Source organism: Asterias rubens, chromosome 12 (genome assembly GCF_902459465.1).
Source record: "Asterias rubens chromosome 12, eAstRub1.3, whole genome shotgun sequence".
NCBI classification, from domain to species: Eukaryota; Metazoa; Echinodermata; class Asteroidea; order Forcipulatida; family Asteriidae; genus Asterias; species Asterias rubens.
In genome coordinates, this window is record NC_047073.1 from 12,085,188 (window position 1) to 12,102,469 (window position 17,282).

A 17,282-nucleotide genomic window follows, 5' to 3' on the forward strand; every position below is an offset into this window, starting at 1 on the left:
CTAAGGGAGGCACGGTTGGCTTGTGCGTAAAGCGCTCGCCTCTCACCAAGGTGACCCCGGTTCGATTCCCGGTCGGGGCCATATGTGAGTTGAGTTGTGTGTTGGTTCTCTGCTGTGCCACGAGGGTTTTCCAGACTATCCGGTTTTCCTCCCTCAGGAAAAATCAAACACTTTCGATCTTGGCTGTGCTCCGTGGTCATAATGGGTTGATGTGGCTGGCAGCTGAATGCGCCCTTGCATGCCTGCTTCTCGAACACGTTGTAGCCGCGTCCTTCGCAATTCAGCTCTTAGCTGCGAGTAAGCCCCCAAATTATTAAATATTAATTAAAAAAGCTTTCCATTGCTTGTTACCAAGTAAGTTTTTTGTATGCTAACAATTATTTTGAGTAATTACCAATAGTGTCCAATGCCTTTAAAGCATAGATGATGCTCTTTTCATATGTAATAATAAAGTAAAACGACCTGGGTCGACAAAAGACTCATTTTCTTTGATCGCATCACATATGTAGTAACAATCGTTGCTAGGTTTAACTGATGTACATAGACTAGACAATCTATCCTAATATCTTGATATTTGATCATCCATCCTTCGGATGGGACGTAAAGCTGTTGGTCCAATTTGTTGCGTAACGCATGTAAAAGAACCCAGTGCACTTTTCAAAAAGCGAAGGGGTTCGCCCGGTGTTCCTGGCTGTGGCTGTTTACTATAGCACCTTGTAAACCATTATAAGGTGCCAACTAATTGGGTCTCAGAATTCATCACTGCAATTACCTATCTTTATGAAAGTTTGTATATACTCAGCGTATCTTAATAGCGTATCTTAATAGCGTATCTTAATAGCGTATCTTAATAGCGTATCTTAAGTACCTTAATTGGTAGATACGTGCGCTATATAAGACTTCGATATTATTATTATTGTTATATAGACACTCCAAGTGTTGCTGAGGCTACATCACAGTACACAGTAGCAGCCACAGGTTTAGCAGATACAGGCCAGGTTGTTGCTCCGGATATCTTTTTCAATCTTGGTTTTGGATCGTCTGTGACAGATCAACAACCCAGCCTGCAGGACAAGGAAATCAGCAAGGTAAGCATAATCACAAATCACACAGTATTAATCTTCATTCATAAATACCTCAGACAGTTTCGCTATTCCTATTGGTGGAGAGCGCGTCACGTGGGTGTGTATAAACCTTTGTTTATGACCGGTAAAAAGTGTTAATTCATGGGCGTGACATGCGACCTTGCACCTGTTCTTATAAGACAGTTTCTTTATTCCTGTTGGTCCAGAGCAACGGCTGAAACAGTTGTGCCACATCACGCGATACGCGCGACAGGCACAATATGCGCTACACGCACAGCATTCCCTTATAAGGAGTTGTTTACCCGAGGGCGGCGGAGGGCTTTACCATTTCATAGCTGGAGGGGTGTTGTGTTGACAGAAATCATTTAACAATTATAATTTTTGCATTTATTTTACTTTTTGACCAAAAAGTGATGATGTTTTTGACCGAAAAGGTATTTATGAATGGGAATCAAAGTGTGTTGAATCGGTTTTCAACTAGTGGTTTAAACCCGCCGAGGCCTGGTTCTTTATAATTTACCTCGACTTCGTCTCGGTAAAATTATCAAGAACCAGGCCTCGTTGGGATTAAACCACTAGTTGAAAACCTCTTCACCACACATTGATTCCCTTATTCACAGTTACGCCCGGTTCATACTTCCTGTGAATGCGAAGCAATTTTTTCTGTTACGCAAAAATTGGTAGGCCCTCCCCTTCAAATTGTAGTGCAAGAAAATTCACTTCGCAAGCAAACGTTCAAAGGAAGTATGTAGCGGTCTTTAGGACTTTTTTTTCCTCATCTACCTTTGAAGGAGAAGATACGGTAAACATTTTTAAAGGTTGCATTAAAAAGTGATATAAAACTGGCTTTTAAAACTATAATTGTTTGTGCTTAGCAAATTTTAGTTCTTACAGGTTTTATGAAATGGGGCCCTGAGCGTACACCATTATTCACAGGAAGAATGTTGTTGTTGTGTTTCAGGGATCATCAGTGCCTGTGAAGGGACGTTCTTTCATCAGTGTTGTTGACATCGAGCTGAAGGATGTTCCAGATATACCACTTAATGTCCCCAAGCCTCCAACAGACCAACCTCCACATCCCAATCAGCCCCCGACACTACCTCAGTCCACTCCTCCCCCGTCACCTACTAACGCTGAGCTACACTACAACGCCTTGTTCCTTAAAGACGCTCATCCAAAGAGAACGCCTCCTATGGTGCAGTTTGAGGAGATGGAGGGAGGACCGGATGAGGTTACTTTAAGAGTATTGGAGAGACGAGCTAAGACAGACAGGTATAACCAAATAAGGCCAATGAAAAAAACATTTTGAGTCAATATTTCTGACGCCTTGGTTGGGCTTTGAACCCTATGGATGTTTGTTTGTTTACGATTTTCTTTCAAGACCAATCTACGGTCCAGCTCTAACCCTTTCCCGCTGACTGTCCCACGCACCCATAACAAGGCTGGTGATAGAACATTTAAAGTCACTGCAGCAAAGGAGTGGAACAGTCCACCAATTTCAATCCAAAATTCAAAATCAACCGAGAAGTTCAAGAAAATTATAAAAGCATATATATTTTTTGATTAATCAATTTATTGCATTGCAGGTGGCTTTCATTTTATTTAATTTTGCATTTAATTTATTTATTTAGGTAGAGCGTCTTTAAATGCCGTTTATCATTATTATTGTTTTTTTTTTTTTTTTTAAACTTAGGAGGGCACTAAGAATTAGTCCTAGTCACACATCCAAAACGATCAATATATCTTATTTTTTTTTGTCAGTCGCCAGCTTGCCAAGAGCAGAGCTCAAAGTGAATCCACTCGCTCATCAACTAAAGCTAGTATAAGTCAACGCTTAGCTCAGATGGATCAACAGCTCAATGCCATTGAAGAATCAGCTGCTAATATCGATCAGGACTTCAGAAATACAAGCTTGGTAAGAACATCATTTCATTAGTTTTTATTTTGGTTTAATAATAGTGGCTTCTTATATAGCGCTCGGGTCCGTCACTCGGTGACGCTCATAGAGCTTTAACATTACTACCCCCGGTCACTGGGCCATTTTAATTTAATTTCCCCAAACATCTCAGCTTCCTTTGCAGTATGCAGCAAAATATGTAGGGCACTAAGCTAAATCAATCACAAGAACCATCTCTGCCCTCACAGGTACCAATTTATACCCCTGGGTGAAGAGAAGCAATTATACTAAAGTATCTTGCCCAAGGGCACATGTGTCATGACCGGGACCTGAACCCACACTCCGTTGACCAGAATTTGAATTTGATGCTCTCAACCACTTGACCATGACACCCTACATTGAGTTATGGAATAATGCGCTGCGTGAGGGCGCTCAAGAATATGTTTATCACTTCCAGGGATATATGCGATTTGTCAATAGGCGTTCTGTCACTTTTGTTGCACCGTAGTTTTAAGTTGCTATAGAGGTGGGTTGTATCGGCTCCTTCAAATGTGTTATTGTCCGTGATGGATTAGGTGCCTGTGTTGTTAATGTGTTTCAGACTTATGAATGAATATACCCCCGGAAGTGATTGAGAGCGCCCTCACGCGGTCAAAAATATGGCCCATTAAGTCTATTTCACGATATAAAATACATTAGGTGTCCTTTTGTTCCTTATAGATGTTGCATACAGTAGAGAACCTTGCTGATGTCATGGCTCCTGGTGACACCAGACCAAAGGCAGACTATACACTAAGAGAGTACAGGGAACCAGCCAGTGATGCTGACCATTCTGGCAATGACTCTAAACCACCCATTATTAATGATGACGATCTTAAGAGAAGTCAGGAGTTAAGACTTACTGATGGGGAGCAGCAGGAGGAGGTTGGAGGTGTTACTATGGTAACTGAATCTGAAGGAAACCTCACAGGTGTAGACAGGTACACAGAAATGTTATTTTTTTTAATTAAATAAGAAAAAAGAATTAGCTGTTGCAAACTGCTGACCAACCGGAAGGACCTATGTTATAAATACACAAATTTATGTGGACTTTGGGTATTAACTTAAAAGAATCATATTTCCTTTGTGGGTGATGTAATGCTAAATGTGACGTTAATTTTTGTTTATCTTTGATTGAAGCGCGGTTACTGCAGTACTATCCCATTGATTAGAATAGTTGTTGACCCAATGTCTGAGTTTATTATTAATTTTGGTTTTACCCTAACACCAATGCGTGTTATTACTGTATACTCACAGAACATTCATGGGTTCTGTGAACAAATCACAGGCATATAACTTGGGTGGGATTCAAACCCATGACCTTTGCAATTCTAGAGCAGTGTCTTATCAACTACATGTACATGTAGATCACCGAGATTGCCAGGTAGCAGTAGCCGCTGCCAAAATATAGGATTCGCACTCCCTCCAGCTCACTGCTCTAGAATCCCGCCAGAGTAATATGCCTGCGATTTGTCCACAGAACTCGGGGAAAGTACTGAGTATACAGTGCTAACACACATCGGTTTAAGGGTAAACCCCAAATTAATATTCTTTATCCCCGATGCAAATTTAACATCTATTAAATCTGTGTAGATTTAGCAATCGCGCTTCAATCGCGCTCTGCCTTCTTCGGTCATGTCGCTCGCCTAGCTGACAACATCCCAGCTAAAAAAGCTCTAAGCATCGCCATCAACTCCAGGGGAGGCCTAGCACCAGCTCCTGGCTGGAAGAGACCTAGAGGCCGCCCTCGGATCATCCTGGGCCAAATAACTTGGCCGGCCTAGCGAAATCGACCACATGTGGCGTGAGGCTGTAGGACGTGGACACAGGAGACCCTTGCTGTCTCTGCGGTTGATTGATTAATTGATTGATTGATTAAAATCTGTGTTTATTGTTATATCTACAGAGGAGATGGTACATGTTTAACTCTAGGACTATCGGGTATAAGTGGAGTGAGTGATATAATAGCGGAGGTCATAGCGGACGGAAGTAGTGAGATAAGAATGATGGGAATCTCCACTCAGCAACAAAAAGCAGCCAAGAACAAACTTAAGAAGAGGTAAGAAAACAAAAAACTCCTTGGCATGGCAGGAGAGTTATTTTTGAAAGTTTGCAATGAGTTTTAAATCATCGTAAACAATGATGGATGCTCTGTTTTTATTCGATCACATTTTGTTTGTGGGAGCAATTTCAAGGGTTGATCTTGAATGAAGTCTGATTTCAAGGTATTTGATTGATTTCATTATTTAAAGGATTTGGGTACTTTTCAAAATGTCCAAAGATTTACATTCAACTTACAGAGTTTGAAGATATTGATAGTGGAAAGCTTCCCTTCAAATATAACTTACTGAGGTGCTGTAGTTTTTGAGAAATGAGTAAAACAATGTCATGAAAATACGTTTGTAAATGCTTAAAATAATTTTTGTCTCATGAGATGAAAATTATGTTCATGACATTGTTTTACTCATTTCCCCAAAACTACAGCACCTCAGCACATAATATTTTCAGGGAAGCTTTCTACTATCATTATCTTCAAACTGTGTAAGTTTAGTGTACATCTGTGGGCATTGTGATTTGTGTCCAACAAAAGTTACATACACCCTTTAAGTGTTTGGGTACTTTTTGTACAACACAAAACACAAAGGTCAACAGATTTACATTAAACTTACAAAGTTTTAAGATAATGATGGTAAAAAGCTTCCCTTGAAATTGGTAAAATAATTTCACAAAAACAATTTTCATCTCAGAAAGATTATTTTAGCATGTACATCGGTTGTACGCGACTCTCCTGAAAACGATTGCTCTGTGATTTTCCCTTTTTGTTCTCAAATATTTGACGAATAATGAAGCTGAAGCTTCTGCAGGTAAATTATGTTACATACGTCTTCATTCACAGTGAGTAAGGATTCATGTCATAGCCAAAAACTTGATGTACGAAAGGTAGTAAAAACCCTTTAAAGACACATCGGTGGCGTGTCATGGCCGAGCGGTTAAGAGCACCGGATTCAAGCTCTGGTGTTTGATCAGCCGAGTGTGGGTTTGAATCCTGGTCGTGACACTTGCTACATAAAATTGGGGAGGTAGTGCTTTCTGCTCTACCGGCCAGGCTTCGGACTGATGATACCCAAGCCTACATCCGTATGGACTGTAAAAGGGATAACCCTGTTTCAGCCCTAGGAGTAGGTGGCAACGGCCTCTGGACAAAAATAATTGTAGCCCACACCTTGATGTGGCCTTCAGGCCTTGTGTGTCTGGCGACTTGCATAAAAAAAAAAAAAATCGGTATGTAGTGAATATTTAGACAACAGCTGATTCAAAATTTGTTCATTGTTTAGAAGAGAAGCTGAACGAGGACAAGCAGACGACTTTGGTCACCTCAGCAGTGATAAGATTAAAGAACTCCTTGAGACGCCAAGAACACCACGACAAGATGAAGAGGACAAATGGCCATCAAGGAGAAAAGCTGCAGAGAGAAGTGAAGAAGAGAGAAGAGAGCTTCACGAATGGGCAACGAGGAAACGGGCTAAGAAACTTGGCGAGTATAAGAAGCAACGTGAAGAGAAGATGGGATCGGAGCATAAACCGTATCAATCTAACAATGCAACGGTAAGAAATGTAGATAACAACAGACTTACTTAAGGTTGGATGCTCATAAACATGACCTCAACTTCCTTGGAGTTGAAAGGTGACTTCTTGGTTCTTCATCAAGCATAGAAATCTAAGTAGAATGGTAAAGAACTGGTTCCAGTTCCATAGAGATGCTCAAGCAGAAAAAGTAATTAAGTGCAACAAAAGTTTGCTTACCAGAATAAGGTTACCAGGCAAACTGTCATGTCATGTGTACAAATTGTGACTGGTATCCTGCTCATTTCATTAAGCAAAACTTTCTGCTTAAGCAGCTCTATGAAATTAGGCCGCGAATGCCATTCTGATGATGTAAATTAACCCAACTTCGCTGTAAGAGAGTACATTGCAATCAAATATTCAACAGTGGAATATATGAAAAACGTGTAAATAATCTTTGATGAGAATATATGAAAAAAAACTGTAAATTCTTCTTTTGATTCCAGGGGCCTTCATCATTGAAAGAGATTAGGAAACTAGAAGAAACAAGGGACAAGAATAGAAGGTAAACTAGGTGTCCAAATAACCATTATAATATCTGTCACTTTTGGTTGTGGCACTCATCTTTTCACGCTGGATTCTGTAATGCTGTCCTTATCAACCTTCCAGGGCTCAATTTCATATAGCTTAAAACTACAAAAAAAAACTTGCTGAGCACCAGGCCTGGAATTTCATCTTTGACAAGGCCATTTTCATTTTGCATTCCTCCCTCCCCCCCCCCCCCCCCCCCCCCCCCCATTTCCTGTCATCTGAACAACAAGATCAATGTGACTTGTAGTTTTAGATAAGCATGCTTCGGAACTAAAGTGAGTGAGTATAAGTCACCTATAATAACTTGAAAATAAATCAGACGCCTCTGAATCAGTCCCTGATTTATTTTCGGAATTCATCTCTTTCATTCATTCAGTCATTGTTTGGTTAATTCATTTAAAATATCCCATGGCAGCCAAAGGCTGAATTGCAGATATTTTGACATAAATTTGAAAGAACAAAAAAGGGAAACTAGTCAAAAAATGTAGTAAAGGAACACACACAAAAAAAAACAATAAAATTGCTCAAGGCATAATTGAAGACAAAAATTTAAAGATTGTTTAAAAAAAACAACAGTAAAAGTACACAAGTTACGACGAATAGAAACGAATAAGAGTCCTTTAATAACTGCAGGTGAAGCTTTGGTCATAGAATCAACGGTCTTCTCTTTCCTTTTTTTAGCCTTCGAGAAAGACTCTGCTAAGGTCGAAACGTCAGGCCGTTAACTATGTTTTGCTATCATAAATACCTCAGACAGTTTAGCTATTCCTATTGGTGGAGAGCGCGTCACGTGGGGTTGTTTAAGCGGTTGATAATAACCAGCGGGCTCGGGCCTTTATCACACGGCAACGACCCTGTCGGTTTTAAACAGCCATTTAAGAACTCGTCCCTCCCCTTTTATTCTCTTATTTATACCATAAGGTCCTTTTGATTGGTAAGTTGTTTGCAACAGCTAATTCAATGTTCTCCTTTTTTGAACACAGAGTAATGAGAGATGAAACACACGGTGAGAGGGTACAATTAGCGAAGGCCCTTATGTCTGAGATATTCACCGATAAACCCAAGCTTCTTAAAGAAACATCTCCCAAGACAACCCGAAAGAGAGACCGAACTCTACAGGAATCAAATAAAGAACCACTGGAATCGTTAAAAGCGAGTACAAGACAGGATCGGAGCGGACAGAGGGGCACCTACATGTTTATTGACAGCGGAGCGTATCAGAACACACTAACTTCGACCAAGGAAAACGTAGGAAGGACTTATGGCTACAATACAAGGATACAGGAAGATTTGACTCGAGACACACTACAGGGTCAAGAGTACAAAGGTCACGGGGTCTTATCCAGGGAACCTGATGACTGGATGATGCTGGATGGTATCTCAGAAATCACAGAGACTTCAGCCAAGGAGTCTAGGAACAAGACTTCTGAGACGAGGCTGTATAAACCTAAGCCGTATGATCAGGTGGTCAGAGTTCAAAGGCCAGAGGTCACCAGGAAGCAACAGGCATCACCGAGGAAACAGAAAACGTATACGGAGATGTTGCAAGAGATGAAAGGTGAAGGGAACCAAATGAAGTCATCATCTCAAACATTGAAGGCCAAACAACGATTATATGGTGAGTAGGTTTATACCATAAGAGGTTCGCCCCGGTGGCGTTTTTTTGGTTACACGCGGGAAGAGATTTTGTACTGTAAAGATGCCAATTTGGGTCTTGAGATAGCAGACTATGTTGCAACGCTCTTTGAAATAATTTGAAAGAGAGATGTGCATAACAGCGTTATAATTATATGGAATTCGGGCTTTCTGTCTGTCAACCGTGCTCGTTAGACCCAATAGCAGACTTACCAGGTCAAATCCATTGTTCTCGGTAATGCTCAGAACTACGTAAACAATAGACATACACCTGGTAAGTCTGCTGCCACCTAGCATTCAAAAGTCTCCTATTGCTCGATCCAAGATCTCCTCGGGTGGTCTCTTGATCTTTGACCAACTATGTATATATAACTGTTTGACCAACTATCTAAATATAAATATAAATATAATTCGGTTAACTCCGAGGTTCTTAAGGCCCCCAGTACCCCTACTCCCAACAACCTCCCCCAAGATGAGCGTCACGCCCTTACACAACTCCGCCAATCACCAGACATAGTGATTAAACGGGCTGACAAGGGGTCCGCAGTTGTAGTCATGAACACACATGACTACATTGCTGAGGGCCTTAGACAGCTCAGTAACACTGATCATTACATTGAATGTGCTTCTGATCCCACTGAATCTTTCTCCCAAGATATCAGTGACACCCTGGTTAAGATTTATAATGCCAATGATATTGAGAAAGATACATTTAACTATCTCCTCCCACATGACCCCCGTACAGCAAGGTTCTACCTTCTACCTAAGATACACAAGCCCAATAACCCGGGGAGACCTATTGTATCTGGGAATGGTAGCCCCACAGAGCGCATTTCTGAGTTTGTCGATAGCTTCCTCAAACCCTTAGTCTGCCGTATTCCTTCCTTCATCAAGGATACCAAAGACTTTCTCCACAAACTAGATGAGGTCAAGCACCAAATACCTGACTCTGCTATTTTGGTTACTTTTGATGTTTCATCACTGTATACTAACATACCCCATCATGAAGGCATGAGTGCATGTGTCTCTGCCCTCAATGCTAGTAATCAGTCCCGCCCCTCAGTGAGTCATATTAAGGAACTCATGAGCCACATTCTAATGAAGAATAATTTCACATTTTCTGACAGGCATTTTCTACAGGTACAGGGTACTGCCATGGGTACCAAAATGGCACCCTCATATGCTAACCTATTCATGTCTCAGTTGGAGGACAGACTCCTGTCCTCCGCCCCCAACCGACCACTAGTTTGGTGGAGATTTATTGATGATATTTTCTCCATCTGGTGTGGTGACCAAGACAGCTTGGATGAGTTTATTGACCATATCAACTCATTTCACCCCACCATAAAGTTCACTACCGAACAATCTCTCACCAGTGTGAACTTTCTAGATGTGACAATAACCAAGTCTCCTAATGGCCTTGTCACAGATGTTTACAGTAAACCCACCGACACCCACCAGTACCTTCTCTCCAATAGCTGTCACCCTAGTCACTGTAAGAAGGCAATTGCTTACAGTCAGGCCTTACGTATCAGGCGTATCTGTTCCACAGATACCCTGTACAAGAGGCGCTCATCAGAGCTAAGGAAACACCTTGTATCTAGGGGACACAGCGAACGTAGGGTCCAACTTGCTATCAACAGGGCTCTCAACGTACCTCGTCATACTCTATTGACTAACACGGGAGCTAAAAAAGCTCCTACCAATAGAGTTGCTTTGGTCACCACCTTCCACCCCAAACTACCCAAACTTCCCTCAATTCTCAATAATAACATGCCTATACTTCACTCCTCCAGCAGGTTACACTCAGCAATCACTGAGGTTCCCATGGTTGCATTCCGCCGCCCTAAGAACCTTGGTGACATACTAGTCAGGGCCAAACTTCCCCCAGGTACAGTCCAAACACAACCCCCGACAGATATACTGGGCTGTCACAAATGTACCCGTTCCAAATGCAAAACGTGTCTGCACATTAAGCCCTCACTTAAGGTGAAGAGTCATACCACTGGCTCTTCATACAACATCAAGACCGACTCTGAATGCAGCACGTCTAATGTAGTCTATGTCATATCATGTAAGAGATGTGGGCTACAATATGTGGGAGAGACTAAGACCAAACTTAGTCTTCGCTTTGCGAATCATGTCTCTTCCATAAAGACTAAGAAACCGTACCCAGTCTCTATCCACTTCAACAGCCCCAATCATAGTGTCATTGATGTTGAACTTCTGGTGATTGAAGCTTGCAATGGTGATGACACACACCGCAAGAATAGAGAATCACACTGGATTCACCAACTCAAGACAGTCAAACCCTTTGGACTTAACATAAACACTGGTGTTAAATAACTTCTCATTACCCTCCACTTCACTTCTGCCTAAGAACTTATATGTTGTATATATTCTGTACATAAAGTATAAATTAACCTAGTTTAAAGTTGTTTTTATAAATTCATCACTGTAACTATCTGATGTAAGTAACCCCCCCCCCCTTTTTTCCACAGGTCCCTCATACCTATTTTTAAAATCATCATACCTTTGATCTTGCTATTCTTATTAATTGACCATTGTTAGTTGCATCATGATGCAACTTGCTCTCTAATCCTACCCTTTCATGTCTCCCTGCATTGTTGTCGAACAATACTTTTACCACTTTTATGGTCCAGTAACCCTTCCTTTCATTCTAAACATCCTTTGTCCTCGCCACTCCACTCCTATTGGTTCATAGCCACCAATATTGTTTCTGAAATAGGAACTTTGATTGGCTGTTATTTTCCCGCTTCTTTCTGGATCCTTTCCTTAATCCCTTTCCCCCTCTCTTTTTCTATAAATGGATATGTATTTGTTTGTACTTGTTTTATGCCTCTGAAGAAGGTCCGGATTGGATCGAAAGCTAAGGCCATCTACCCTATTCATTACATTATAAATATAAATATAGATATAAGTGTGGCAAAAAAGAGCCTCGGGTGGATTTCACAAAGATAGTCCTAACTTAGGACTAGTCCTAGGCAATGCTAAGAGATAGGACCAGTCCTAAGTTATGATGAGTTACTGGTCCTAACTTAGGACCAGTCCTGTCTCTTAGCATTGCCTAGGACTAGTCCTAAGTTAGGACTACCTTTGTGAAATCCACCCCTGGTGGTCTTATGGTGGCGAGCTTTGTTCTTTGGGCGACCTCTGCATTTTTGACAAAGAACAGTCAAAACTTCATTGCTAATTTGTTCTGCTGGATAGTCACTTAAAAGGTTAAGGCCAAACCTGCTTATCTTTAAAATTTGGTTGAATTTTTATTTTTCATAATAGGTACCAGAAGGTTACCAGGTTCAGGCAAAGGTCTAGACAGGACCTCTCCTAGAGTAACAAAGACTTACAGTCAACGCCTATCTGATATGCAACAGAAGACGGGAGGCCAGACTCGTCTGAGGCAACGATCTACTAGACCAGTAGTGCCGAAGATAAATACGGGTAAGTCACGGCTGATTTTCTACTTTTTCCAGGTAGTAGTTAAAGGCAGTGGCGGACACTGTTGGTAATTACTCAAAATAATTTTTAGCATAAAAACTTATTTTGTAACAAGCAATGATAGTACAAAACATTGTGAGAAATGACTCCCTCTGAATTAACGTAGTTTTTGAGAAAGAAGTAATTTTTCCATAAATTTGATTTTGAGACCTCAGAATTAGATTTTGAGGTCCCGAAAGCATCTGAAAGCACACAACTTCGTGTGACAAGGGTTGTTTTTCTTCCATTATTATCTCGCTACTTCGACGACCAATTGAGGTCAAATTTTCACATGCTTTTTTGTATGCATATGTTGAGGTACACCAAGTGAGAAGACTGGTTTTTGACAATTACCAATAGTGTCCAGTGTCTTTAATATAAAGCAGGACATTTTTGTCAGAACTGGAAAGTCTCCCAATTTCTGAAAATCCACTCCGCGACAGTAGAATATATAGCAAGACAAGTTCTCAAAAGAACATACCCAGCAAGTACATGTAGATACACACATGGTGTATTAACTGTAAACCAAATACAAATTGATACCACACCATGCAATGCCCTAAACCCCATATACAATTGAATAGTTATTGCACAGGATTAAACAATTTTGGAGTAAAATCCAAGCTTCATTTAACATTTTCCAGAGATACCTTTTTTCATGATTTAAGTTATTGGAGTTTTGAACTCGTTTTATCTTGTGATTTTGTTTCCCTTTAAAATGTTGTGTTGCACTTCTTTCTTGTTTAGTTGACAACAAAAGCTATAGGCCTGATGTTTCGGCCTCTTCAGCGTCTTTCTCGAATACTAAAACCATTAAAACATCAGGCCATTGCATGTAACTATTTTTTGCATTTATACCATGTAGGTCCTTTTGTTTGGTAAGCAGCTTGCAACAGCTAATTTTATTTTCTCATGTTTAGATACCATGACATTTAATGATCGACGACGTCAAGTTGAAGGAAGAGGTATTCATGCTGAAGCAACACCACGGTCTTCTACTCCATACCATGAGCAACCCTCTTCAAGATCTACATACAGAGCTCGAGGTGGGTAATGCTGATCGACTAATATTTGTATTGTTTGCTCTAATACCAGGGCCCAATTTCATAGAGCTGCTGAAAGCAAGAAATAATGCTTAGAATGTTCTGCTGAGCAAAAATAAACAGGATACCAGTCACATATTGTACATGTGGCATGGTATTTTGGCTGGTAACCTTATTGTGCTAAGCATAATTTTGTGGTGCACTTTAAGCAGCTGTATGATATGGGGCCCAGAGTTCTATAGTCCTTTTCATATTGTATCTCTTATCCCTGTGGAATAGCCTACAGACCTGGGAGTCCCGGGACTTTTTTTACCCTACGGTTACCCTGGGAGCTTTTACACTGTGTCCCTGTTCCACTGGATTTGATTGCACGCTTCAAGAATACCTTGGGTTTTACTGCTTACCCCTACTCAGGAGCAGGGGTGGCTAGTCCCTGGGGGTGTGCCCATTTGCCGGGGCAGACCGGGGTAAAGCTATCATAGTGTGAAAAGGCCGGCGGTTATTCCTTGGGGTAACCCGTGTGAAGAAAAGGGCTTTAAAAATGTATGATTGCATCTTGATAAAATTACTTCCCAACTACAAGATTTTGGTAATTATTTTTTCCAAATTCCATTATCGTTGAGAAAAATCTATCAATCTGTGCAAAAGTAGACAATGTATATTATATGGATTGACTAATGTGTTTTGCCCATTTCCAGATGACGTCGTTAGCCCTGCTCCTAAAGTGGGAGTGAAGTATAAACCTAAAGATACTCAACCTTCAACTTATGTTGAAAGACTACAGCGAGCCAGCTTAGAAGCGCCTCGTACTCTAAGACATGACGATGTCTATGGTTAGTAAACATCTTCATATATCTGTCTACTTTGTCTGGTCTCTTCTTTCTCTGCCACGATTACTCTAAAGTCATTTAATAGAATATGATTTTGGTTTACCCTTACACCAATGTGTGATGAGCTCTGTATACTCGCAGGCATATTACTCGGGTGGGATTCGAGCCCACAACCTTTGCATTTCTAGAGCAGTGTCTTACCAACTAGACCACCCGACTAGATTGCCTGGTAGGTAGAGTTCACATCACAGAGGCTAGAGGCAGTTCGAATCCTATATTTTAGCAGCGACTACCACTTAATCTTAGATCTTGTCTGGAACTCTCTACCAACTTAATCTATCACTTAATCTTAGATCTTAGATCGTGTCTTTGTACCACAAAATTCAAATCTCTTCTCAAAACTTATCTTATGTCACAGGTTTTCAAGGACTATTTTTGTTGTGTCTGTTTTCCTTTGTTTTTTGGGGGGTTTTACTGCACCTTGAACACCCAGCAGGGTGGATATGTGCGCACTACAAGTCTTATTCTTATTATTTTTTATTGACTACTGCAGCGAGTTATAGATGTTAAATTTGCATCGGGGATAAAGAATTTTGGTTTACCCGTACACCAATGTGTGATGAGCTCTGTATACTCGCAGGCATATTACTCGGGTGGGATTCGAACCCACGACCTTTGCAATTCTAGAGCAGTGTCTTACAAAACTAGACCACCGAGATTGCCGGGTAGCTAGAGGCAGTTCAAATCCTACGTTTTAGCAGCGAGTACTGCAACGAGTTATAGATGTTAAATTTGCATCGGGGATAAGGAATTTTGGTTTACCCTTACACCAATGTGTGATCAGCAATGTATACTCAGTACTTTTCCAAGTTTGTTAAAAAAAAACAGGCATTTTACTTGGATGGGAATCGAACCAACAACCTTTGAAATTCTAGAGCAACTATTCCAACGGGTATACAGTGCTTAGCACACATAGGTTGAACCAAAGGTACAAGCAAAACATAATGAGTCATTGGCACCCATTTTTTGTCGGTATTAAGCCTCAAGGCTAGTTCATACTTCCCGCGAATGTGATATGAATTTTGATGTAACAAATTTGCAACGAATAATTCACAACAGTTAATATGTGTTCAACTCTTGCGAAACATTTGCAGGGAAAACAGCACTTGACAACAAAATTCACTTCGCATTCGCAATCACAGGAAGTATGAACCGGGCTTTACTCTTTTACAATTCCTTTTTTTTTCTACATCAGTTGGCACTCACCCAAGAGAGACCTACAAATCACCTCCTCTACGCATACCGACATCGAGGCATCAACCGTATCCAAAACAAGGTGATGAATGGGACGAGAGGTCAGGATTGAGTGACATGAGCTCATGGAATGTTTCCGATGATGTTAAGAACATTCTAGCGAGGAGAGACAGTTATGAGGTGAGTGAATAGTAGAATGAGCGGGGCCAATTCCATAAAGCTGTTGAGCCGAAATGTCTGCTAAGCAAATTTCTGTGCTAAGTAAACATGGCTGGAGCACCAGTTGCAGTATTGTAAACATTATGGAATGTTGGCTGGTAACCAGTTTCTGTCAAGCAAGATTTCTCTGTACTTTTTTATTTTTTTGCAATTTTGTATGCTTACTGGCCGTATAAAATTGGGCCCATGGTCTAGGGGATTGGTTATGGATAGTTAGTTGCTAATCATTCTGTAGATCTCGGTGGATCAATGATGTACAATGTATGGGTCCCTTAAGTATTCCTCCAAAAAATAAACGATAAAATACATGAATATGAGGCCCTCAAGGGTGTCAACATTTTCAAAGTCCTGCACAGGGTACTACATTTCTCTACTCAACACAGTTGGCTTTGGGTAGAGAGCTGTGGGTAGTTGGTAGTGAGCTGTGGGTTGATGGCTGTTGGCTGTGGGATGATGACTTTGGGTTGAGGGCTGGCTTGGGGTAGTGGGCTGTTGGTAGTGGGCTGTTGGTGGTGGGCTGAGGGCTGGAGATAGTGGGCTATGGATTGGCTCAATGGCTGTTGGCTGTGGGATGATGACTTTGGGTTGAGGGCTGGCTTGGGGTAGTGGGCTGTTGGTAGTGGGCTGTTGGTGGTGGGCTGAGGGCTGGAGATAGTGGGCTATGGATTGTGCTCAATGGCTGTGGGGTGTGGGATGATGACTTTGGGTTGAGGGCTGGCTTGGGGTAGTGGGCTTTTGGTAGTGGGCTGTTGGTGGTGGGCTGAGGGCTGGAGATAGTGGGCTATGGATTGTGCTCAATGGCTGTGGGGTGTGGGTGGGGGCTGTGGGAAGTGAGCTGCAGATAGTGGGCTTATAACCAATATTTCGTTATTACAATGTTGAAATAGACACTTTTCAGGTTGATACCTTGTATAGAGTTAATGATTGTACACCTCATTCATATCAAATTCATGTTTTTGCATGTACGAATACAGGGCAATGTGGAGTATGGTACAGATGATGACGTGAGTTTAGAAGGAATGGACTTCAATGATTACACTGCATCGGTCGATGTCAAACAGCTACAAGATATTGCCTCCGTGAGTAGTGGCAGTGTCATGAGTAATATAGATTGGGGTGCGGTGGATAGAATGATAGCTGATGTTCACTGACCCCTGAACCCACCGATGAAACATTGTGCTATTTTATACCAAATGATGCTGGAGACCATTTCACAAAGATACATGTAGCCCTAACTTAGGACTATTTTAAGACTACATGTAGTCTAAAATTTAAGACTAGTCCTACTCGTCCAAACTTGAGATAAGACTAGTCTTAACTCTTTGTGAAATCCACTCCATGTGCTGTCTGGACAGCTCATCATCTTTCTGATAGACTTTTTTCTTTACAAAAAGCAACAAGTTTTGGGATGATAATACTTGGTGTTAATCTACTAGTAGACGTTCAATTTGTTTCCATTTGAGTCCTCACCACTTGTTATGTTTCATGTAAGGTCCGGTTCATACGTCTTGCGAATGCTTCGTGCAAAGCGAATTTGTTGGTGTCACAATTGGACGGGCAGTATGTGCCGATTATTGTGTCACCAAAATTTGGTTTCCATTAGCATGAATCGAGCTTAACTTGGTTT

At 41.2% G+C, this 17,282-nt stretch overlaps 1 protein-coding gene across 1 annotated transcript in view; it reads left to right on the forward strand.

Annotated features, from left to right (window-relative positions):
• Positions 1 to 16,898, forward strand: part of LOC117297377 (ciliogenesis and planar polarity effector 1-like) — a 65,116-nt gene extending 48,218 nt beyond the window's left edge. The window contains exons 24-36 of the mRNA XM_033780370.1: positions 928 to 1,088; positions 2,047 to 2,357; positions 2,847 to 3,000; positions 3,703 to 3,962; positions 4,928 to 5,080; positions 6,357 to 6,627; positions 7,092 to 7,150; positions 8,160 to 8,794; positions 12,112 to 12,273; positions 13,230 to 13,355; positions 14,051 to 14,185; positions 15,438 to 15,616; positions 16,630 to 16,898. Of these exons, the coding sequence (XP_033636261.1) occupies positions 928 to 1,088; positions 2,047 to 2,357; positions 2,847 to 3,000; positions 3,703 to 3,962; positions 4,928 to 5,080; positions 6,357 to 6,627; positions 7,092 to 7,150; positions 8,160 to 8,794; positions 12,112 to 12,273; positions 13,230 to 13,355; positions 14,051 to 14,185; positions 15,438 to 15,616; positions 16,630 to 16,806 (2,783 nt within the window). The 3' untranslated portion in view covers positions 16,807 to 16,898. The remainder of the gene's footprint in view (positions 1 to 927; positions 1,089 to 2,046; positions 2,358 to 2,846; positions 3,001 to 3,702; positions 3,963 to 4,927; positions 5,081 to 6,356; positions 6,628 to 7,091; positions 7,151 to 8,159; positions 8,795 to 12,111; positions 12,274 to 13,229; positions 13,356 to 14,050; positions 14,186 to 15,437; positions 15,617 to 16,629) is intronic.
• Positions 16,899 to 17,282: the final 384 nt, after the last annotated feature.